The following is a 23,049-nucleotide window of genomic DNA, read 5'->3' on the forward strand; positions in this document are numbered from 1 at the left end:
TATAATATAAATTATAATTTTTTCATGGTAGGCCATGATTCAGAATTTAATATGGAATCTTTACGGTTTTGTCTACAAATTATTAAGATTAAAATATTCACTAAATTTATTATTTTGAATTTTTTAAAAATATATTATCCTGACATATAAAAATTATTAAAAATTTACAAATTTTTAAATATGGGCATTTCCACAGAAATGTCAACCGCGGCCAAAAAACTAAAACTTCTCTAAAATGTTTTTTTTCCAACATAGTAACATTAGGAAAAGGTCAATTGATTAAATGTGAAGGGTTTTATCATATTCTAAAAAAAAAATTCGAAATATTCAAATGCATATTCGCGCAAACACGATTTTTCATTATTTTGATGAAAAACATCATAAAAATGGGCCTGTTTTCTTTTGATAATTACATCCAAATCGAAGCATTATGCTTTGACTATTGTTTACTAACATCACAAGAAGAATGCAAAAAGTCAAAATATAATGGATATATGTATGCTCTTCTAATTTACTTAAATAGTAAAAAATTACATGCAAAGTATGATGAGAAAACTGTCGCGTGCGACACCTTATTAAAATTAAATAAAAAGTAAACTACGCTAAATTTCTGATTGTAAATGACTGTATATGAAAATGACATTATCGCATAACATTTTAAAATTTGTTTCATTAAAATATTCCCAGCCGTTTAGCTAAAATCAGTGTTTAAACAGCTCGCCGCTTAAAGTGACTTCTATTTTTGTCGCGTGCGAACGCTTCAATTTTTTTTAAATTTCTTAAATTTGAGCATACACTCAAAATCAACACTAACACCAATTATAGCCCTAGGCAAGAGCTATAAGTTAATATTTTTAAAAGAAATAAAATTAAAATGTACTTTTTTTTTGCTTTGAATGCGTACGAATGTCGCGTGCGACACCATGGAAATGCCCATATAGCCACCAAAAATGTTGACTTTAAGAATTTTTTTTTTAAATATAAAAAATATTAGTAAATTTTTGCAGATCCTTTTTTACATATTTATTTTAAATTTTTTATATTAGTATTAGTTTTTAAATTAATTTAATTTTGTTGTTTTGTTGTTAATTTGTTGCCGCCATCTAGCTTTGATTGCCGGCAGTACTTAGTTCTGCAATTCGGAGCTGGGGGCGCCACTTGATAAGCAGTTGCAGGCATTTGGCGATTCCGGCAAGGGCGCCACTGTGGAGTTCTGCTTCGTCTGTTACACTGGGAAAACAACTTTTTTCCTTCTTTTTTCTTATTTTCCATAATAATAAAAAAATTAAAAAAAAATGCATGTAAATTATTAACTAAACAGAATTATTCACACAGTCGTTGTTTTTATTTGTCAATATTTTTTTTAATAGAGAAAAGAGTTAAGGATATACAAATATTTTATGTAGTTGTTTAGTTTATTAGCTTGGATTATAATACCAATAAAAAAATATATATTGATACGAACCTTACAATATCTAATTGACACTAATAATTTGAATAAATTTTCCTAATTCATAAGGAAGGTTATACTGTATTTAGAATTATTTTAATATAATTAAATTTGTTATGTTATCCTCCATTTAAAACCCTTATTTATATGGACTTAGTTAGTGCTTCTATATATTTCCAAATGGTCGCATATTTTGCTCACCCATCGACCCTTTCACATGTGTCATCATCCCACTGCGCAAAAAGAAGTCCTGCAACTGTCGCTTTTTGCGGTGAACCCGCCAGGACTCTCACCTCGAGCCCAACCCTCACCAAAGGTATATTTTTTATTTTGTGCCAGAAGGTCTTTGGTGCTCCTTCGAAATTCATTTTAATTCGTTTTTATTTCTTTTTAATTTTTATTACATTTTCGTATATTAGCTTTGACTTTGCTTTAGTTGTATCCACTTTGAATTATTTGCTGTTTGTTTTCCCCCGGAAAAACGAAGGAGGGGTTAAAAAAAAGAGAAAATAGAAACAGCATCAGTTTTTCTCTTTTTTTTTTAACCAACATTGTTCTGCGGGCTTTTTTGATGGCGTGGGGAATTTGGTGCTGGAAGGATACATACGTCTAGGATCCTGGTCCGGGTCCGGGTTTTTGTAGTTATTGTCCAACGTGGACTGTTTACGCCGTATGCGCTGCGCCACGTCGCGATCCGCGGAGTAGGAAATTAAAAATGGCGAAATAAAGTTAAATTTTTTATGGCTTGTGCAAATAAGTCACAGAGTTCTGTCCGGCGGAGAATGTTGTCCGGCGGTAGCTTCAATCTGTGGGATGCTCTGTCTAGCTTATGGGAAGTACTCGGGGATTTTGCAAGAACAAAATAAGGGAAACTATATTTTTAATATTAATTTTTATGAATAAAAGGAACAATTTATTTTGTTTTTAATCATTTTAGTTGTAAAGCCTTTTCTACAAAGTTAAGACGAAAGACCTTTTAAAAACAGAGATCATACATATTCGCTTTTATTTTCTTAATTTTATTTTAATTGTTAAACCTCCCCTTTTAGTTGATATGCCCTTTAAGTATAGAGCTTCCCTTGTTAAGCAAGAAAATAATATTAGCATTAAGCGTTTGTCTCTGCGCCTCTGACAGACACGGCGGCGCCATCCCCGATGTTCCCTCCATTTCTTTCTATTTTTTCTGATATTTATTTTACAAAATGGGCGACAAACTTGCCAGGTTTCGGCTTACATATTTTTTTTTTTTGGTTCGTCTTCTATTTTCGCTTATCCTGGATCCTGGACCCGTGTAGTTTTGTGTGTGTTTTCCCCTGTTTTTACTCATATGGAGCACATCCAATTAAGCAGCTCTGGCAAGTGGTCTAAAAAATGAGCTTTCGGTGGGTGTGTTTCGGCGGCTCGACTGGTGCGAAATTGTTGGCTTTAAAGAGATCTCGGGGAATTGGAATTAATGACTGCATGAAAGGTTTATAGGTGCCATAAAAAAGTCATAGAAAATAAAGCAATTATGTTGAGGGATAGTGTTGATATTAACTTGGAGTTTGTATTGTAAAAATATACTATTTAAGAAGAGATATTTTAGAGGTTGAAAAATAAATATTCATTTAGGAAAATTATGAATTTAGTTTTAAAATGTTTATTATTTATTGATTTAATTGAATATTTGCAAATTATTTCATACATCTTGCTTAAAAGTTGAGATTTCTTAGGATTATGAACCTTTTAAATCGCAAATAGCTTGAAAACGAATTCTGTTTACATTTTCAGACTTATTTTATCTGGAATACCTTAAGAATTTCACATATTAAATTTGTTTATACATATTTCAAATCCCTCTTAACCCCACTTATTATATAAGAAACTGATCGTCTTAAGACCTACCCCAACAGGTAGCTCTAATAGTTCTCTTTATGGTCACATCTTACAACCTACCTAGTTGCCAGTGTTCCACATTTCCGAAACCAGTTTTTTTGATTGACACACTTGCACTTTCTTTCAATTAGCCGCCAAAAAAAAAAAAGTCGCTCGTGTGCCGGCTGATTTATTTTTTTATTTTTAACTCTTTTCGTCGGCAACAATTTTGGGATTTCTTCGAGACCCTAATTAACTGGTATTTAAGAAGGCAGGAACAGGGCGTGGGTGACGCAGTGTTGAGGTGTTGAGAGCTCGACTTGGAGATGTAGGCAGATCGCGTGATGGCTCTCATGTCGGCTGCACCATTCTTAAGGGGCTGTCGGCGGCGGAGCGAGTTCAGTTCCGCCTTAGACCTCGTCGAGATCGCGATCGCTATGTGGCCACCACTGCTGCTGGTGATGTTGTTCCTTCAAGTTTGGCTCAGACCAATCAAGGCTCTTTTTGAGCAGTGTAATCATCAGGTGAAGATGCAATCGGGCCAGAAGCTGCTTATTAACTCACCCTACTACCCGGCCTTGTATCCTGTCGGCACATCCTGTCGCTACGCGGTGGAGGCGCCCAAGGATCAGGTGCTGCAATTTAAGTGTGAACTTCAGCTGCAGACGGTGAGGAGAAAGTGGAAGTTAGAGGAAAAGTGATGTCATTTTTGGAGATTTTTTAAAAGCGGTATATGGAATATAAATAACAAGATTAGTTAAGTGTGCTCTGTGCTTTAGTTTTAAATACTTTCTTTTACTTAAAATTTTAACTATAAGAGTGAATTATTTTTTTAAATATTTCCAAGTGGCATCTCTGTACAAGACTTTCCTTCAATTACATTTTCCCTGACTTGTTCGCAGCTTTCCACGGACCTGAAATGCCGCTCGGAGGTGTTTCACTTCAATTCCGAAGGCGACGAGGTGTTAACAAGTTCCGAATACTTTTGCGGTAGCGGAAAATTTGAGCGCAAAAGTTTCCTCAATCGTGCCGTGATTTCCTACATTTCCAACGGCCAACCAGAGCCACCACCCACCACCGCGTCATCCGTCAAGCTGAAGGATAAGCTCTCAGGGGTATCGACGACTGAGGCGCCACAAAATGTTTCCATAGAGGAGCAAGATGAGGAGGCAGAGGAGGAGGAGGAGGAGGAACAATACCAAGAGCCAGAGCAGGAAGAAACCGAAGAGTCGGAGGACCTCAGTGACGAGGTGCTGCACGTGTTGCAGGATGTGGGCGTCAGCGATGCCTTGGCCTATGTGGCCTCCCTGCTCTACGACGACGTTGAGGAGTCCAGAAAGTCCAGCACTGCCATTTACCTTAAGCATCACCTGCCAAGTCAACGCAGTTCAAAGACTTCCGCAAAACGTGTCCGGATTGTGTCGAACTATCCCCTGGCTCCTGCTGCCGGAGGCGGACGCTTCACCTGCCTGGTGGAGGCCATACAGCCCACGTGTAGCTGCGGCTGGAGTCGCTACCCCCTGTCCCGGATAGCCAGTCCTGATAACGAGGAGGCAATGTTGCATGAGTTTCCTTCCATGGCTGGTGTCTTGACCAAGAAGCAGGGAAAGGTGTTCTGTGGAGCAGCGATCAGTGAGTATAATTAGGGGTATATAGTAGTAGTTGATCTTTCTTTACCTTCTCTTATACCCTTTTCCCAGTTCACCACCACTACTTGCTGTCGGCGGCTCATTGTTTCCTGGGTCCCGAGACCAGGAATGCCGCGCAACTTCGTGTCGTAGTGGGCGAGCACGATCTGGCCAGCTCCTTTGAGACCTTTGCCACCAGGAGATACGATTTAGATGCCCTGATCCTCCACGAGCAGTTCAGCCAGGCGAATGGACAGCCCAGGAACGATATCGCCTTGCTGAGAACACGATCGCCCATCGTTTGGAGCCGCCATGTGGGTCCTGCCTGCCTGCCACTGCAGCCTGCGGAGGATGGCCGTAAGCTGCCCTTGGCAGGTGATCAAGTTGTGGCCGCCGGTTGGGGCACCACTTCCTATGGCGGTCCCCAGACCACCCGCCTGCTGAAGACCACCCTGGATGTGATCGATGGTCAGGTTTGCCGGCAAACTTTGGCCTCGAGCTCAACTGGAGTTCCAACACATACCTTCTGCACATATACACCCGGACGGGACACGTGTCAATACGACTCCGGCGGAGCACTCTACGAGAGGATTAACGGACGCCTGGTGGCCGTGGGCATCGTTAGCTTTGGCCAAGCCTGCGCCACACAGCTGCCATCGGTCAATACGCGAGTTGCCTCGTTCATCAAGTGGATACGATCCAAGAGCCCCGAGGTGGCCTATTGTCCTGGCCGAATATAAGCCCGGAAACTACTCTGATTTATGTATTTATTGTGCAGCTAAGAAAGTTGCTTGGAAACAATGAACAAAACTTGTTTGATTTACGGTTAAATTCGTTGGTTTTTCAAGGATTCAAGGATATTTTAAATAATATATCAAGCCATTGTGGTTTTTAAGCCGCTGAGAATTTTATAGAGAATTTATTACTCAAAGAAGTTGCATATTTTTGGTAGTAAAAATTGTAGTTCAAAGGAAATAAGTAAAGGTCCTTGAAGGTGTACAGACTTGATAATAATATATATTTGATTTTAAAAATTAAGCCTTAAAAGTCTTACATTTCCTTAGACATTTTGTTGGCTTGTAAAATATATAAATTTATTTCCCATTTCCTTCCTAAACTGCATATGACATTTATTCGAATTTTCCCCGAGTTGAGTTAGGTATCCTTTCAGCCTGCGAAGCATCTACCTCTTTATATCAGAATATCGAACCACTTGGCACCTGTAAAGTGGGTGTCAGGTTTGTCGCTTTGCCTGAACGCGCTTCAGGTGAAACCAGGAGCAGAACCAGGTGATAACCACCACTCGGTTGTCAATCATGCGAACGTATTGGAACGCCTCGCTGGAGCTGTATGCCCGCCCCAGGCTGAGGCATTGCAATTAAGCGCAAATGTCAACTAATTAACCTCAGAGGGGTGGTAAAACCCCTTCACATGACCTGTCGATAAAATTCTTTTCATTTGCTTTATTTGTACATCATTCCTTTCAGATAAATAATTAAACGTTTCGCATAACAGATGAAGCTGGCTTTACAGAGAGCGTGGATCTAGTCTGGTGTCTGCATCTTTGTACCTGGTAATCAGAGGGGTTTAAGGGGTATATAGGATTTCTTTTTAAATATAAATATTTGAACCAAAAACTGAACACAATTTTTATTAAAATTAAACAGAAAATATATCTTAATATCTTCTTGTATTAAATAATTTATATTTCAATTTATTTTATTTTATTTGCTGCTCAAATTTCCTTTTGAGATCCAATCCCTGGGTATTCCCTAGTCTTCAACCTTAAACCTGCTCTTAATTTATTTTTTATTTGCTTTCCTCGAGTAGAGCCCTGAGTTTTTTGTGTAACCTGACTCTGGCGTTGCACTTTTTCAATGCTTCATCTCCAGCTTCACCCTCTCCTATATCCACCCTATATATGTATGTATATCTGTCTAGCTAAGCTCACCTGCATTTCCCAGTTGTTGCAATGCATTGGCCGCTGTTTGTTTTGCAGTTTCGGCGACTGACTGCCTTCCTTGCAAGCCGCCTGTTGTTCAATTTCCGTTAAAACGCGGCCAGAACCAGAGCGGGCCAACGTCAACTGCAGTCGGCATCAAGTGTTCGTTCGTTCGTTCGCTTGGGATTGGCGGCTCCGCATAGAAATTGGTGTGTGCGTGGTGGAGGGGTGGCGGCAACCGGGGGGGGGGGGGGGGGGGGGGGGGGGGGTGGGGGGGTGGGGAAAGGGTGTTGTGTTAGGGGGATGGACGTCGTACACTCTGGTGGCACTAATTGAAAAGCAGCAGCCACTAACAGCAGTCGTTGCTAAAGGGCTGCCACAGGGGACTGGGGCTATAGTGGGGAGTTACAGTAAAAAATCTAAAGTAAGTTTGATTAAAAGGAAATTCTAGGGAAAATAGGTCTCTATAAAATTGGGATTAAATGGTTATAAGAGAATTTCAATCTCCAAGAACTCTAAAAAATATTTGTTCTAAATAAATACATACAGAAACTAGGATATAAATTGTTATAACAAATAAATACTTCAAGAGATTTCATTAAAGATTCCAGGACCTTAGAACTTTAACTGGTTACAACTAAGGTTTTAATATCCTTACTTAGTATGTATTAAAATATTAAGTATTACCCAGAATTCTTTCCCTAGATCTCTTCTCGTTTATCCACTGTAAGAAGAAAGCCAATCCGTATAGCATTTTGTATTCCTTCCGCTTCTTTTTTTTGCTAGCAATTTCCTTTGCATACTTTTGTGCTGCATTTGATTACAAAATGGCGGCCCAGAGCCTGCTGCTCCTGCTGCAACAGGAGCGGCAGCGGCTGAGCTGTTGCAGTCGTAATGCAGCCTAAACATTGCGTTTAGTTCTCGTTTTGCCGCAGCTACAGGACTTTGACTATTCATTAGCGTGTATGTGTGTGTGGCGTGTTGTGCATGTATCTGTGCGGCAGGGTATGAGAGCCAAAAAACTCTAACAAGCTCAAAAAGCAATTTGCGAGGAGCCGTCTAAAAAATTGGCAAAAATATCGACGTGCCGGCTCATGCAATTGACGTTTTGCGGGTGCGGATGGGTGGCACTGGGCGATGTTAGGGGATTTTCGGGGACTAGGGACTGGGGCCTGTTACATAAAACCACGCGTTGCACAAAAGCTGCCAAATCGTCGTCGTTCACAAAGACCCAGCAATGAAAATACAAAATGGCCGACCCAAATATATATAAAATTCAAGCTGTTCCACTAAACTATTTCGCTGTTCTTAGTTGTAGGTGAAGTTAAAGTTTTGTTATTTCTAAATAGCATTTATTTTGGTATATTTAAACTGAGCTAAAATTAAAACAACATACAATCGTGGACATAAGTATTTTGACATAAATAAAAATTCACATTTTGTGTTGTAAACTTTAATTTATTTATCCAAAAAAGATCAATGAAATTTATTTATAACAATAGTGTAATAAGACAATAAAAAACAACAAAAATATTACATTTTATATTACATCTTATAAACTAAAAATACAAATTCATTAAAGTGGGAGGCCAAATGTATTTTGACATAACCTAATTTGTTAGAAATTTAATCTGAATTGCAAAAAATGTTAATAATGAGTAGAAATTAGTAAAAAATAATCCCTTCTCTGGCATCTACTACCTTTTGTAATCGTGTTGGAGCAGATTTGACTAAATTTTGAAGCGTTTCAAGGTAAATTTCCTTCCATAGTCCTTCGACTTAATAAATTGTCTCCTCTCAAGTTCTTGTTAAGTTTGGACCCTCATACGTTTTGAGATCGGGACTTTTGGGTGGCCAATCTAAAGATTTTACTTCAAAGTCCCTGAAAAATGTTGTTATCATTTTTGCTTTGTGGCATGGAACATTATCCTGCTGCAGGATAAAGTCTTGCCTGTTAAGTCTGTCGCCGGTAAGAAATTCGTTGTCAATCAGGATATGCAAATTCATCGTCCCATTGATGGGGACCAAATAACCGATACCGTTAAAGCAGAAACATCCCCAAAACATGACACTGCCGCCACCATGTGGTATACGTTGAATGAGAGGTACCACTTTCTTGCGAATATTTTTTGGTAATCTGCAGTAAATTTTATTTTTTGAACCATGGTACTCAAAAGAACTCTCATCGGTCCACAACATTTGTTCTCAAAAGGATTTGGCAAAGGCTAATCGTTTCAACTCATTTTTAAGTGAAATGAAAGGTATCTGACGGGCCACATAAGTAGCAAAGTTAGCCTTTTTAAGTCTTCTTTCAACTGTTTTTCTACTAATTTAAAAATCATAATCGTTTTGAACTTCCATGGAAGCTGGATTTGGTATAATAAGGTCATTATCTTTAAATTTTGAAAGAATTAGACGATCTTGTTTAGGCGAAGTCTTGCGTGGTCGCCCTTTTGTCTGTTTATATTTGTTAATTTGATAGTAAATGGTTTGTCGGGGTACTTTATAAAATATGCTGAGGTTCTGGACCGAAATACCTGAGTGGTACTTAATTACTATTTCGTTTCGCTGGATTTGGCTTAGCTCCCGTGTTTTACCCATATTTTCATTAAATAACGGTACAGAAATTAGGAAAATTGACAAAAATGTATTAAAGCTGCTAACAGATTAATAAGCCTGAGTTATAAATAACAATAAACTGTTTTTAATGCACACGAAACAAATGAGAACTAAATGAATGCAATGTCAAAATATTTTTGTCCACCCAAAAATGCATGATCTCTCACATCACGTGACATAGCAAAGAAGTTAATTTACTTATCAGTGTCATATTTTGCTCTCTTAAAGTTTTAAATAGAATCTTTTACTGCAAAGTTAAATGGATCCCGTAACTTTTACGAGTACTAAGATACACGCGCTGGAATATAGCTAACAGCTGTGTCAAAATACTTATGTCCACGATTGTATTTAGGCATAAGTTGAAAATATCTTGAAAAACTTTTTTCGGAATTACAAAGAAAATATTTGGCTAAAATCAAAAAGTATATTTCTTTTGTGGTCAGAAATTAGTAAGCCTTTTGTTTATACACTTTATTAATATAATTTTCCCTTTTAAAAATAATTTTAGAAAGCAGGCTCATTGATTTTAATCGAAACCCAATTTTTGGGACTCTAACTTGGCTTTTATTTAAATAAAAAATAGTCACCTTGATATAGGCCACCCCAAAATGGCTCTTTGCCAATCCCTCGCCACTATGGTACTAGCCAATCCCTTTCTAACTCGGTGTATCTATAAAAGCCCTAGAAGAAGACCACTTCCTGTGGTGCCCGAAAGAAGGACGTTTCTGCCGGAGGTTACATCGAAGCCACCGCGTATTCTGCTCAAGAGCTACTGGGCCATCCATCGAATGGAATCCAAATTGATGCCAGATGCTTTGCCTAATCAGAAGGCTGATTTTCTTTCAAAATGGAAAAACGTAAAGCTTTTATGAACAAATCTAAAGTTATAGTTGTGTTTAATTAAATTAGAAAGTTTCTGGAAGCCTTAGATGTGAATTTAAATTTTAAAGATAAATAAAGCAAAATCCACTAACCTAGTTTGATTTTAAGAACAACTTTTGCTCATAAGGTTCTTGGCTTTGTAATTTTTTGACGCTAGTTTCAGTATACAAGAATGTCTAGAAATTTTATAAATAATTTCAAAAGCTTACATATTTCAGAAAATATATCTTATTGCCTTTCTTTTAAAATCAATTTTATGTACACTCACTTTTGTAGATCCGCGTAGTAATATTTGGTTTTTGTAAATTTGAGTGTAATCCCTGAACACCGGTTCTTTGACCATCTATCGCAAAATGTTTCCAAGTCGCTTCTTGTTCATGGCACAAAAGCAGCAGCAGCGTTGGTTGTCTTCGGATCGAAAACTGTCCTACCCTTTGAGGTCAGTACCTGTGGAGATTTCGGCACGCAGCTCCTTCAGAAACGACCAGAAGAGACCACCGTTATTGCTGGTCAAGAGCTTCTTCAATCTGCGGCACAAGGACACCGGCTACGGGGAGGATATGTCGCGAGTTAAGGACGAGCTGAGTTTCCCACCGCACCGTAACATCCTCATCGACATCCTTCAATTGTCACAACGTCCAATTGAAATGGATAGCGATGCGGATACGGTGACGAGGGATCAGGTACTTCCGGTTCCGGCATCGGTTTCGGTTCCGGATCCATGAGATTCTATATGCTTTCAGGTAAAAAGTACTCAAGTCGATGGAATAAAATGTAATTTGCAGTTTGAAATGTTTATTTTGAAATGAAAGAAGAGAAGAAAATATAACAAATCCCCCTCAAAAACCCACCCAAATCCTCCCCAAATACCACTTTTGAACCTGATGTTTTTAGAAAGATATTAGAGATATAACTAGGAGATTCAATTAGTCTTAAAACCCCCTTCTATGCAAAACGACTATCCTGATGGTCTTAAAAAAAATTCAACAAATTACAAAGAAAATTTATAATTGAACTGAATAAATCAACTGATTCTGCCCTTGAATATAGGGTTTAAAAGATAGTCGTCTAGGCATAGCATTATATCCTAAAATATGATATCATATATCTAAAGTAAAGCCTCCCTTTACTTTTTTACTTTATTACTGCTATAATATATTCAGATTTATTAATATTGAACGGTTGAACATTTTAACGGTTGCTTGTCCCTGGATTCCAAGGTGTTTCTGGCAAGGTTCGTGCCCATAGGTTCGGGTTCTTACTGCAAACTTCATATCTAAAAGCATTTCGCCCTATATCCCATAGACCATTCGCCTGCGGAAGTCAGCCCAACGGTAGTGGGGATTGCTGCAGCGAATGTTCTGGACATTGTCACGACGTAGCATCTGCATCTGATGATTTTTGAAGTTATGCACATAGCAATTCGGAGCACGATGGTACTCGGGATTCTGAATGCCTTGCTCGCCCAAGGACTCGTTCACCTTCCGTATCACCTTCTTTCCACTCTCGGCCTGCCTTCCGGCCAGTTGGAGCGATCTCTTGAGGTGGATCGCCCTGTGTACCTGTGTCATGGTCTGCCTGGTGGGTAACATCACAGTATGGATACCTCTGGATTTTGGTTCTGGACTTTTCGGATTGGATTATTACTTTGTCTGAATTTTGTGGATGGCTTTGAAGAGAGGCCGAAAGAAATACAAATATATGAATTTACAGTGCTATTGTTCACTAGCTTATGTTGATGTAATGTGTGTGTAAGACAGTTTTGGAAACTGTTCCCAACTGAGCCTACGCCTACTATGTATGTACATATATTTTAAGTCCTTGCAATATTTTTGAAACATTTAAACTCCCTTGTGACTCGCTCTTGAGACTAAAGCACAAAACACAAAACATAATTAATCAATTAAAATGCTTTTTTGGCACTTGTCCTTACTTAGCCCAATTCGCTTAGCGCGGCGGCACATCAAAGCCAGAGCGAAACGAGTCCTGCGCCTAATTACGCTGCCAAGTGCAGTGGATGGAAAATGGAAGTGAAAATGCAAATATGCAACAATGCAATAAAAAATACATCAAAATTAACTGGCAACAATGAGAGTGGCGAGTGGCGAAATCGCAGCATTTGGCTGGGGCAAGTTAATTGTGCAACTTTGAAGAGAGGAACTGGATTTTGCAGCAAGGGGTACAGAGAAAGAAATTTGTTTTTTTATGATAATAATAATTTTCCTTTTAATACTTTTCTTTAATCTTGTAAATTAGGTATTACAAATATATATTTTTTGTATTTCTGGTTTTTATTATTGTTATAAAACGTATTTCTTATAAGATTCTAATAACACGATGAGTCCTTTTTTCTCTGCGTGTCGGCTAGTAGGACAGTGCTTTGCATGAGAAGTGTCAGGACCCTCGGCAGTCTAGTCCTGGCTTGTAATCCTTGGTGCTCTGCATTTTTTTCCTGCCAACCATTGTCCATTGATTTTTTCTATATTATAAAATTTATGCTGCCCGTTCTGCTCTGCTTTGTTGCACTCTCCTGCCGTGCCCCCTCGTCCCGGGCACTTCATTTTCCGCCTTTGCTTTTTATATACTTTTTGTTGTTGTATTTTTTTTATATATTTTTGCATTTTCCAAGCGCTTTTGAGCTTTTGTTGTCGAGTGCACGCCAGTGCCACCCGAGCCAAAAGAAAAGGGCTTGACAATAAAAATTATGAAGCATATTACTTGAGTGCACTTGGGTCGCTCTTTCCATTCTTTTGCTTTTGCCACTTTTTCATTCTGTCCTGAGTCAGATCAGAAGGATATGCGAAGGATATGCCAAAGTATGTCGTCGCTAGTTTCTGGAGAGCAAACTTGCGTGTTAAGTAGCAAAAAGGGTTAAGAATACTTGGGTTATAATAATAAAGTGGGCTTGGAGAGGGGTAAAGTAAGGGAAAACAATGAAGGAAAGGTGCCTAAAGGTAGGTTCGGCTTCTAGTAGACATGAAATTACTTTATGATTTTATTTCCAGCTCTAAGTTTTCACAAAATGTATTGCAGGATAAAATTTCCTTTGACTAGGATTGGTTTCCCCATCAAAAATTACTTTAATGGTAAAAAGCCAACCCTAACCAAAGGAAGTTTCACAGTGCAAGACACTCGCCATAAGACACTTTTTTAAGGATATATTATTTTAGGAACTTGACTTGGCCTTGGCTAGTAAGTGCCGTAGATTAACTTCCGACGAAACTCCGACCAACGTTGCATATCGTCAATGTCGGTGATTTTCCGATTGTGAATCAAGTGCCCCAAGAATTCTTTTCGACCGCGTGGCCTCTTAGGGGAAGACGCTACAACTTTGGGTTCGCTCTTCTGGTTCTGGACCTTCTCCAGGGCTACCTTCTGCTCAACCCAATTGTAGTAGACGAGTGGAAAGGTGCGACGCTTCTCCGGATGGGCAAAGGCCACCTTCTGGCTGGCCATTGGGCGCGTTGGTAATTTACTGGCCACCGTCATCCTTCTGCCAAAAAGTCCCTTTAGAATGCGGCTCATGGCTGGATTTGTAAATAAATAAATGAAGAATTTTGAATTTTGTTAAAGGTTCCAAAAAATAAGGGGATGGTAATTGATAATGATTAGAAAGGTTACTGGGTTAAGTTTTTAAAATTAAGTAAATAAGGAATTTAATAAAAAATATTATATAAGATTCTTTTTTGAAATATAATATAATATAATTATTAATAAATGTTCATTAAAAGAGTTCTTAAAATTTTAAAAATTATTTATTAAAAACTAAAATTAAGTGTCAAGTCTCGATTTGTGTGATTGAAATAAGTTTATAGATCGAAAAAATTCGATAAAAAATCGATAATAAAATAAAAATCGGAATAGGATATATATTCCGTATATTATATTTTATTTCCTCAGGATTTAAATGCTTCCAAGAAAACAAAAGATGCCCATTTAGTAAATTATATTTGTATTTTTTTGTTTTTCACACTATTATAGGTTGTAAATCATTTTTGGTAAATACAGTCACGATTTTAGGTATTGCAAAATGATACTAAATGAGCTCTAAAAAGTAATTTGAACTGATACTCATTGTTAATTTGAACTGAACTGTTAATTTTAACTGTTCCTTGTTGGCCTTTAGATGTCCTATTAAAACCAGCGACGCCATTTGGGATAACGATGCATCTAGAAAATGCTGCGTCCATAGATCATGCTGTGTCGAAACTCTGCCCAACGGGTCCGGTGGTTTCGGTATGAGGCATACGGCTGAATGACCTTCCGGGAAATGGGGGGCGTTGGCGGCTCCTTGACTTTTTGGGCCGCAACCCGACGCAGCAACTCCGTATCGGCCTGGGCACGCAGCCGGTCATCCTCTTCGCTGTCGTCCGGCATCCCAAAGACTGCCTCCCTGACAGACCGCACCTCCAGGTCCGACTCGAAGTCGTGGTCCGGGTCCGTCCTCATCTCTGGCCTGCGCTCCATCCTGTGCTCTTGCTGTGACAGCTCCGCTTCTGGATCAGCCTCCGCCTCGTCGACGCGGTCCGCAGCCATCATCTCCTGCCTATAGTCGCTCATATCCATTCTGCGATCCATATGATCTGCCCGGACAGCCCTTCCCCTTCGGGCGTTCTGGGCGGCCACCGTGGTGTTACGGTTGGGCAGTGCTGGGACATAGGCCTGGTCCGGCATGCTCACCGGCCGGAACATGCCCAAGTCCAGCTGCGAGGGAGATCGGTTGCTCAACGTGCGAATGGGCTGCTTTTGCCGTTGAAGCTGGGCAGCAGCGTAATTCTCCTCGCGCGCTGGCCAATCCTGGCACCAGGACTTCGCCTTCAGGATGGCACTGTTGGTGTGCTGACCCTGCTCCAGCCGTGCCTTGATGGCCAGCGTTCGCATCTGGCGTATCATTGGCAGGTTTTTCGATAGCAATGGCATCTTGCTTTTGGCTTAATTTCGGACTACCACGTCAAGAACAAGAACTAATTTCGCGATTACTAATTTTTCTGACTTTGGTTTTTCGGCCGAAAACAATTGTAGAACGCAAAGCGGATCCACAAAAACAGAAATTTTAAATGTTTCAAAATAAGTCTCGCTCCAGGGGATCTGATTTACGATACAACAATTTTGAGAGTGAAAAGTGTCCAAGTCCGAAAGTCATATCAGGCCAACTGACATTTAAGTCCCGGCCTGCTAAGCCCTAAATTTCATTTTTATTTCTTAGCCAGCCCAGATAGTTCGATAGACCTAAATAAAAACTATACCCAAACAATAACATAATTTATTTACAGCCACAAGGAATTCAATTTGATTGAGCCAGAGACTTTCGGGCAAATTAAACAACAAAGCCAGCCTGAAAAATCATAAAGCACATGAACATTTATTAATTTTACATCAGCTTTTTGGGTTAGAAAGGGGTGAGAGGGGTCCTTCCTGAGCCGAGTTTAACGCAATTTTCAAATGCAAAGAACAACAACTGCGAGACATGAAATTGAGTTAGTGCACAATTACAACAATTTTACAATAAATGCTGAACTAAGAAAGGGAATTTCAATTGAGTTAAGGCCGCATTTTGAATGCTTTTTCATTATGTGAAATGAAGGAAAATTTTAAGCTTGAAATAAATGTTAATTTAAGATTTTTTATAATTTATTTATTTCAATTTTTAAGTTAATACTTTAACAACAAGAGCTACTTATTTGAAGAGCTGGTAAGAGTGGTTTCCCATGAGAATTCTTTGACTTTCTAAATGATCTCTTAAGAATATATATTTTTGTATATCTTCTATCTTCTAACTCTCTCTTTCACGCTTTGCCTGCAAGGTACAAGCTTATCAGCAAAGGAAACCTTAGCTTCATTCTGAAACTTCTTCGTTTTTCTTTTCTTCTAAATTAATTTTACCTTATTTCCCCATTTACTTCTTAAATTTAATCACAATATAATTAATTTTATACTTAATAATATAATAGTATTACCCATTTCCATATAGAGTACTTGATAAAACTTTATTGCGTACAAAGAACTATGCCTGGCGGTCCTTGATGGCCAGCGGGGGCATGATTGGGTTAGTGCGGGGAAAAGCTGAGATGCTGCGTTGTTTAAATGTAGGCAGAAGCATGTCACTGCTTTTTAATTTAAATGCAAATTAAGGCCTTTGTCAACACTTTGCCAAACTCAAGACAACGACGACAAATGCCAGCGGCAACTGCAAGGAGCTTGGTCTAAGGATGTACACATACATACCAAAGGCTTATATGTGTGTGCATTCTAAGAAATCAGGAAAAGTATTGTAAATTATTATGTTTATAAGTAATGGTAATAATTGGCTTAAATGTAATATGAGATTTATTGAGATTTCTGGAGATTGTATTTTAAATTGAGTACAACCATAATTTATGAAGCAAAGTAGGATTTCTTTCGCCATTATTTTTCTATTACTATTTTGTTTAATAACAAGTTTCCTTTGGTTGATAATTTTCCCCTCAGTGTGTGCTTATATAGACATCAATCAAAGCTCTGCCCTATCTCATACACACCCCTCCGCCCACATAGCGCCACATCCAGTTAAGATGCGATGTGATCCTTGTGTTGACCCCAATTCCAAAGGGCTGACCGCAGGTCCGTCCAAAGCTGATCACTGCCAGCTGGAACATACGTTCGCGCTGCCTCAAGATCACAGGACCACCAGAATCATACTGACACGAGTCCTGACCCCTGCCTCGGGAATCATAAGTGCACAGCTGGCTGGGTGAGATGCTGGAGTTGAACTGGCTGCGACACACGGCATTATCCATGGTCAAAAGGGTAGCCTTTTGGAGAGTATTCGACTTGGAGGCAGCAAAGCCCAAGGTGCCCCAGCCCATAATGTCCACATTCTGATAGTTAAAGTTGCTTTCTCTAAAAGAATATGATTTAATATTAATTAAGATATTTATTTAAATATTTTTAGATATTTCTAGACTTACGCTTGTCGCACTGGCAGACATATAGGCGCCACTCCCCTTGACCACTCTATGGGAGTCACTGTGTACAGCAGGGCTATGTCATTGATATTAGCTCCGTTGGTGGTTTCCCTATAGCCGGGATGGTTGAAAATACTCTGAATGCGATGCTGGGCGGCATATATAGATTCGGTAGCTAAAAAAAGAGAATGAAACAGGTTAGTTACTGATATAAAGATTCAAAGATATCCCCCTTACCCCTGCTTAGATCATGCTCTCCTACAAGCGCCAACAGGCGACTGGCTACCGGCTGGCGGGCTGTACAATGGGCAGCGGTCACTATAAAACGCTGACTTACTATGCTGCCCCCACAGAAAATGGGTAAATTTGAGGTGAGATCCCTTAGACCAACCATGGAGGGGAACTCATGCTTGGCCGCCTCCATGCCATTGGCAATGCGATTCGGCAAGGACCAACCGCAGTCACAGGGCGCAGGACGAGCCACTGCCTGGCAGCTGAGCCTGGATCTTTGCTGGGTGGCAGGGCTGCTTGAATAATAGGCAAAGGCCATGGCTTGAAAGTTGGAGATCCTGGTGATCTGACCCATGCGACAGTAGCGTTCGCCATCGCGGAACTGGAGGTCACCATCGCGGGAGATGAACAGGAACTCAGAGCCACAGGTATCGGGGAACTATGATTGGGAATAGGATAAATAAATTTAAAAGTTTTTAAAAGATTCTTATAGGTTAGTAGAAACCTAATAGAAATTTTTAAAAATATAGAACTCACCACTTCAAAACGACAATTCAAATGGATGACATGATTCCTGGGCGCCTTCAAACGAAACCTACAATTACTGCCACTTGGTAAAGCCAAAGGATAATTGGCACTACTTATATTAATCACTCGATTAGACTGTAAATCATAGTGCCTGGTACACTGTTGCTGGCCAAAAACTAAACTGATAATTGAAAGCAAGAGGAACACCGGAAAATGCCACATGATGGAAATGAGCTCTATGAAATGCATATTCTTGACTCTGTGCTGGCATTTATATACAAATTTCTTAAACTGATAAGAGAGAAATGTATATCTACTTTATATATTTGTAATTAACAAATATTAAATAAAGCAAAAGTAGATATTGAAGTCAAGGTAAGATAAGTGTTCTGGTTTTAATTTTGTAATGCACTGGAAAATGCGTTTAAAAAAAGAACACTTCTCTTTCTTAATAAAAACACATTGTTTTCCACATCCAATTCAATCCAAATCATATCAAATTTATTTCCATTTACAAACTGACCACACAGTTGGAGTTCTCACTATTATCTCGAATCCAACTAACAAAACTAGTAACCCTGGTATTAACACCCATCGGATATGCAGATTCCGCACAACTCTTGCCAAAGCTAATGATTCCCACCAGGAACTGTCTGGCCTTGCGCAGGATAACTGGACCACCGGAATCATACTGACAGGAGTCACGACTATTGCCCGAATAATCATAGGTACACATCTGGGACTGGTAGATATTCACATCGGAATATTCAGTTTGACAGTCTTGATTGTTCACCACCATCAGGTTGACCTTTTGCAGGCCATTGGAAACGGGTCCCGAAAAGAAGATGGTTCCGTAGCCAATTACATCGACGGTGTCATAGGCAAATGTTTGTATACTAATGAGAATTGCAAGTAATATTAATTTTAGTTTGTATTGTTAGGATTAGGATGTTTACTCACGTTCCCACAGGCGGTAGACAGGCAGGACCTACACCACGGGACCACTCAATATTAGTGGCCGTTTTCAAGATGGCAATATCGTTGTTGACATCTGGATTATAATTCTGATGGATTTTCACCTGTTGGATATTATGTCGCTGGAAGTACCTGGAACTGGAAGCTGTAAACAATATATATTAAGGGGGATTAGTTGTGAGAAGAGATAATGAGGAGCATCTAGGTTATGATAAAAAAACGTACCACTATTCAGATTATTTGTGCCCATAATGGCAATAATATTTGTGGCTTGGGTCACTCGATAAACACAATGAGCAGCCGTCACGATATAACGATGAGCCACTGGAACATGAACATAAAATATATTAAGTATTTAAATATTCCTTAAAGGCTTATCTTAATTCCTGTCTTTGCTTTTCCATGGAAATCCCAATAAATCCTTAACTCACCTATGGTTCCCCCACAAAATGAATTCTCGTACGGCTTGGTCACATCCTTGAGAGCCACCATGCTGGGAAATTCATTGGCCGCAGCATTTTCGCCATTGGTTATCCGCTGAGTGGCTGACCAGCCGCAATTGCAAGGCTGTTTAACGGTGGTCAAGACGCACCTGAAGTTGCCACCCTGAGTGCCCGTGGAAATGTAAGCGAAAACCAATTCCCTGAAAAGGGACTCCCGCGAAAGGGACCCTGAGCCGCAAAAATTTTCGGCTCCACGCATCAGAAGATCTCCCTCCGAGTCCAGCCAGAAGTTGTCCGTAGTGCAGGCACCATTATTCTGAAAGATAATGGTTATAAAACCCTTACAACTATCCTTCCATTACTTGAAATATAAATCATACCGAGGGCAGGCCGATGGTGCACTGTACTTGAATGTAGTAATCCAGGGGAGCGGTGAACTTGTACCGGCAGGACGTTCCGCCAGGATAATTCCTAGGGTAGTAAGGTGACTCCACGTAAGTGGTTCCCGGATTCAAGGTGTAGGTATTATCACAGCCGCCGAAGTAGGCCGCCAGAGCGGCAGGTGCCAGTAGCACTAAGATTAGACAGCGGTTAAGCATTTTCAGTTTTTTGGCCAGACCTTTTCGCCTGCGAAGCCAGCAATCAACTGGGCTAACACGATAATACCACCCACACCTAATATCAGGCAAGACAACTAGAGCTAAAGCTAATTAAAAAAAGAAAAATAAAACAAAACAAATTAAAAGGCCGCGCTTCAGCCCATGATAAAACAGTTGGAAGTTGCCATTACGTATACGCCCCGTTGGTACATGATTTCACCTCCCCCCCCCCCCCCCCCCCCTTGTAGTCTGCAGTTGTGCAAATAAATAAATACAACTACGGTGACGGTGATGACCTTGTCAAATGCACACGATATCGGCTTTGAACTTGGCTAATGCTGGCTTGGCCCTCTGCTGATAACTCCAAATGCATTTCGTGAGCCATGACTCTGGAGTTATATTCCGTTTTTTCCGCCCCCATCGCAGAGGTTTATCCGCCAGCTGTGCCAGCGATAAGTCGAATGTAAATAAACATTTTTGAAGTATAAAGAGTTCTAATTAAAAGACAAATAGCTGCGGAAATAAATAAAAAAAGGCGTCAACGTACGAAGATCTGTTTAAACAGATTAAAAAGTGAATTTACTTGTTCCCAGTGCTCTCATTTTATCTACATTTATTAGATAAGGGAGGCCTGAATACAGGAACAATGCTTATCAATTAAGCAACATCGGCCTATTTTTTCAAGGGAAACGACTTGTAAATTAAATGGGAATTATAAAGAGCAAAAGAAAGCCTTTGTTGATAAGTTTAAGTGATTATGATATCTTTATATCAATAAAAAACATTTTTAAATAATGAAAAAACATTTTGATTGACTTTAGTTGATTTTAAAATACGTTTTAGAGTATTTGCATATATTTTTCTTATATTTTCTACTGTTATTCTGTTAAAAAAACCTTAATTATAATTATAAAATCAACACAAACATTATATATATACATTACAACGCATATATTTTCCTTTACACTGCAGACAGCCAATTTTTGGTTATGAAAAAACTTAAATGGCTAAAAATACAATAGACAGCCGCCAGAGAAAAAATTAAATTTTCCACAGAAAACCCCCCACCCCACACAATACACCTCAAAAAAGCAACTAAAAAATCAATTAGGAAAATCTGTAAAAAAGGAAAATGGAAAACCCCGCCTTAATGGCTGAAAAGGTGCGGCTAAATGTCGATGAAAATCAAGCAATCTGTCTATCAAAAATTGACTTTATGCTAAAATATTGTATCAACTTACACACACAAATGCGCAATCACACACACACACACACACACGGACAGTGTACATAAAAAACGGCGCCTAAAAGCATGCAGCAGTTTTGTCACTGGACGCCCCGAGCCGTGTAATTATAGTATGGCAAGGAAAATGCTCCTTTTTTCCCTGCAACACTCACACACACACACACACACACACACACACACTAATTTTCGCCGTCCATATACATACCGATCCAATGTCTATATTTTCTAGTGTCACACATTTTTTGCGCACGTTTTTAAGCCCACTTTTTTTTGTTTTTCATTTGCTGTGTATATGTTTTTTGCCATGCATTTGCATTTTCCACTAATTTGACTTTTGTATTGTTGTGGTCGCCGGCAGGACATTCCAGCCCCTCTTCCGCCCTTAGCCAGTTTATGTGTTAGAGCCTTTTTTGCAGGTCCTTTTGGCTTTCCACCAATCGCATTCCCTCTTCCACGGCTCGGTGTCTGTGTATTGGTGGGTGGGCTGCGCTACGCACTTTTTGACTTTTCGTTGGGGAAAATGCGTTTTCCTGCATTGGTTGGCTGACGAGTGCGGATCCAGAGGGTCTCGGTATGGGGAATATGGGGTTGGAACCTCCCTATATGCATATATGTGTGTCTGTGTTGGTCTATGTCTCTCTTTCCGCTAGTTGGAGTGCATTTTCCCAGGACATGTCATTTGATGTGGCTGTGACTCTGTGGCCATATCATTAATTGCCGTTGGCCGGTAACGGGAACTGGGCCTAAAAAAGAACACACAAAAAAGAACACACACACACAAGCGAATTAGTGGGCAGATTGAATGGTATAAAGGGTTAAAGGATAGAAAAGCTGAACAAGGGAGTATTAGATAACTGGAGAGGAGATATATAGAGAGGAAGTTGATTTAGTTACAATATTTTGATGTAAAGAGAATCATTTAATATTTAACTAAATGAAAATTAATTTTATGAAAATATAATTAAAGCCTCAAGGAAAGCAAAGCATATGTAAAGGTAGAAATGCTAAGCAAATAGTCAGAAAATAATAATTTAAACATTTCAAAAATAGAAAATATTAACACTTCAACATTTGTTTATAAAACTAATTTAATAAATATTTTTAATAGTAGTTAAACTTAATTTAGAATTATGAATTTAAACAAAGGTATAAAAAGACAGAAATACCGTATTCATTGCAGAGATAAGGCTTCTAATTTGGTTTAAAAATATATTATTTAAGATTATAAATATAAATTCATCAAAACGCTTAATTTAAAAAATAAAGAAATACTGAACTACTAGCCTTTCAGTTTAATATATTAATTAATAGGTTTTAATTATTATTTTAAATATAATAAGTATTTAAAACATTAATATGCTTTACATCCTCATAAAGTGTAAAAACCCTATAGTTCCAATCCAAAAAATCATTAAAAAAACCTCGTAAATATGAAAATTGTTTTAAAGAATACAAACAATACCTACATTCAAGGGTTTTTGGTTCACTAAATATTTTTTGAAATAATGTCTTCAATATTTATTTGCAGCCTGCAATTGATTACCAAACGGCATAGAGTTCTTTGACTAGTTTAAGCCTTGCAATCGTTGAACAGTAATTGCTGTTTCCTGGTCTATAATCCGTTAGAATCGGTGCATCCATCAAAGGCTATCTCCCACCAGCTCTGTCCCCCCCGTTGAATTCACTAACAAACACACACATATGGATG

General features: G+C 39.0%; 7 protein-coding genes across 8 annotated transcripts; 2 read left to right on the top strand and 5 right to left on the bottom strand.

Annotated features, from left to right (window-relative positions):
• Window positions 1-3,726: 3,726 nt before the first annotated feature.
• LOC108074634 (uncharacterized) lies at window positions 3,727-5,704 on the top strand. Its single transcript, XM_070284071.1, has 3 exons — window positions 3,727-3,972; window positions 4,207-4,936; window positions 5,005-5,704. Exons 1-3 carry the CDS (start codon window positions 3,742-3,744, stop codon window positions 5,670-5,672), a joined length of 1,629 nt encoding a protein of 542 aa, XP_070140172.1. The 5' UTR covers window positions 3,727-3,741; the 3' UTR covers window positions 5,673-5,704.
• Window positions 5,705-10,592: 4,888 nt separating this feature from the next.
• On the top strand, window positions 10,593-11,187 carry LOC108074676 (uncharacterized). The gene has a single exon (XM_017166795.3). The coding sequence runs from the start codon at window positions 10,729-10,731 to the stop codon at window positions 11,098-11,100; it is 372 nt and encodes a 123-aa protein (XP_017022284.1). The 5' UTR covers window positions 10,593-10,728; the 3' UTR covers window positions 11,101-11,187.
• Window positions 11,188-11,468: 281 nt separating this feature from the next.
• LOC108074675 (uncharacterized) lies at window positions 11,469-12,150 on the bottom strand. The gene has a single exon (XM_017166793.3). It carries the CDS (start codon window positions 11,965-11,967, stop codon window positions 11,668-11,670), a length of 300 nt encoding a protein of 99 aa, XP_017022282.1. The 5' UTR covers window positions 11,968-12,150; the 3' UTR covers window positions 11,469-11,667.
• Window positions 12,151-13,564: 1,414 nt separating this feature from the next.
• Window positions 13,565-13,900, bottom strand: LOC108074633 (uncharacterized). The gene has a single exon (XM_017166749.1). It carries the CDS (start codon window positions 13,898-13,900, stop codon window positions 13,565-13,567), a length of 336 nt encoding a protein of 111 aa, XP_017022238.1.
• A 406-nt stretch (window positions 13,901-14,306) lies between these two features.
• Window positions 14,307-15,517, bottom strand: LOC108074666 (uncharacterized). The gene has a single exon (XM_017166785.3). It carries the CDS (start codon window positions 15,293-15,295, stop codon window positions 14,546-14,548), a length of 750 nt encoding a protein of 249 aa, XP_017022274.1. The 5' UTR covers window positions 15,296-15,517; the 3' UTR covers window positions 14,307-14,545.
• Window positions 15,518-16,699: 1,182 nt separating this feature from the next.
• Window positions 16,700-18,383, bottom strand: LOC108074674 (venom serine protease). The gene is made up of 4 exons (XM_017166792.3): window positions 18,088-18,383; window positions 17,557-17,989; window positions 17,323-17,494; window positions 16,700-17,254 (listed from the first exon to the last, which is right to left on the bottom strand). Exons 1-4 carry the CDS (start codon window positions 18,325-18,327, stop codon window positions 16,879-16,881), a joined length of 1,221 nt encoding a protein of 406 aa, XP_017022281.2. The 5' UTR covers window positions 18,328-18,383; the 3' UTR covers window positions 16,700-16,878.
• A 169-nt stretch (window positions 18,384-18,552) lies between these two features.
• On the bottom strand, window positions 18,553-21,595 carry LOC108074632 (venom serine protease). Of its 2 annotated transcripts, XM_070284643.1 has the most exons (6): window positions 21,547-21,595; window positions 19,877-20,202; window positions 19,485-19,812; window positions 19,279-19,377; window positions 19,039-19,198; window positions 18,553-18,974 (listed from the first exon to the last, which is right to left on the bottom strand). In XM_070284643.1, the coding sequence occupies exons 1-6, from the start codon at window positions 21,578-21,580 to the stop codon at window positions 18,590-18,592; spliced, it is 1,332 nt and encodes a 443-aa protein (XP_070140744.1). In that variant the 5' UTR covers window positions 21,581-21,595; the 3' UTR covers window positions 18,553-18,589. The 2 variants fall into 2 exon arrangements, with proteins under 2 accessions (XP_070140744.1, XP_017022236.2); XM_017166747.3 differs by lacking the exon at window positions 21,547-21,595 and having other exon boundaries at window positions 19,877-20,151.
• Window positions 21,596-23,049: the final 1,454 nt, after the last annotated feature.

This window comes from Drosophila kikkawai, chromosome 2R (genome assembly GCF_030179895.1).
Source record: "Drosophila kikkawai strain 14028-0561.14 chromosome 2R, DkikHiC1v2, whole genome shotgun sequence".
Classification (NCBI taxonomy): Eukaryota; Metazoa; Arthropoda; class Insecta; order Diptera; family Drosophilidae; genus Drosophila; species Drosophila kikkawai.

Coding starts and splice junctions, on each gene's coding strand:
- LOC108074633 (XM_017166749.1), bottom strand. CDS start 13,900: ATGAGCCGCATTCTAAAGGGACTTTTTGGCAGAAGGATGACGGTGGCC.
- LOC108074676 (XM_017166795.3), top strand. CDS start 10,729: ATGTTTCCAAGTCGCTTCTTGTTCATGGCACAAAAGCAGCAGCAGCGT.
- LOC108074675 (XM_017166793.3), bottom strand. CDS start 11,967: ATGTTACCCACCAGGCAGACCATGACACAGGTACACAGGGCGATCCAC.
- LOC108074632 (XM_070284643.1), bottom strand. CDS start 21,580: ATGTGTGACACTAGAAAATATAGACATTGGATCG. Junction 19,813..19,876: donor GCACCATCGGCCTGCCCTCG/GTATGATTTATA, acceptor ATTATCTTTCAG/AATAATGGTGCCTGCACTAC. Junction 19,378..19,484: donor ATTTTGTGGGGGAACCATAG/GTGAGTTAAGGA, acceptor TTCATGTTCCAG/TGGCTCATCGTTATATCGTG.
- LOC108074674 (XM_017166792.3), bottom strand. CDS start 18,327: ATGCATTTCATAGAGCTCATTTCCATCATGTGGCATTTTCCGGTGTTC. Junction 17,495..17,556: donor AGAGCATGATCTAAGCAGGG/GTAAGGGGGATA, acceptor CTCTTTTTTTAG/CTACCGAATCTATATATGCC. Junction 17,255..17,322: donor TGTCTGCCAGTGCGACAAGC/GTAAGTCTAGAA, acceptor ATATTCTTTTAG/AGAAAGCAACTTTAACTATC.
- LOC108074634 (XM_070284071.1), top strand. CDS start 3,742: ATGTGGCCACCACTGCTGCTGGTGATGTTGTTCCTTCAAGTTTGGCTC. Junction 3,973..4,206: donor GTGAACTTCAGCTGCAGACG/GTGAGGAGAAAG, acceptor ACTTGTTCGCAG/CTTTCCACGGACCTGAAATG. Junction 4,937..5,004: donor GTTCTGTGGAGCAGCGATCA/GTGAGTATAATT, acceptor CCCTTTTCCCAG/TTCACCACCACTACTTGCTG.
- LOC108074666 (XM_017166785.3), bottom strand. CDS start 15,295: ATGCCATTGCTATCGAAAAACCTGCCAATGATACGCCAGATGCGAACG.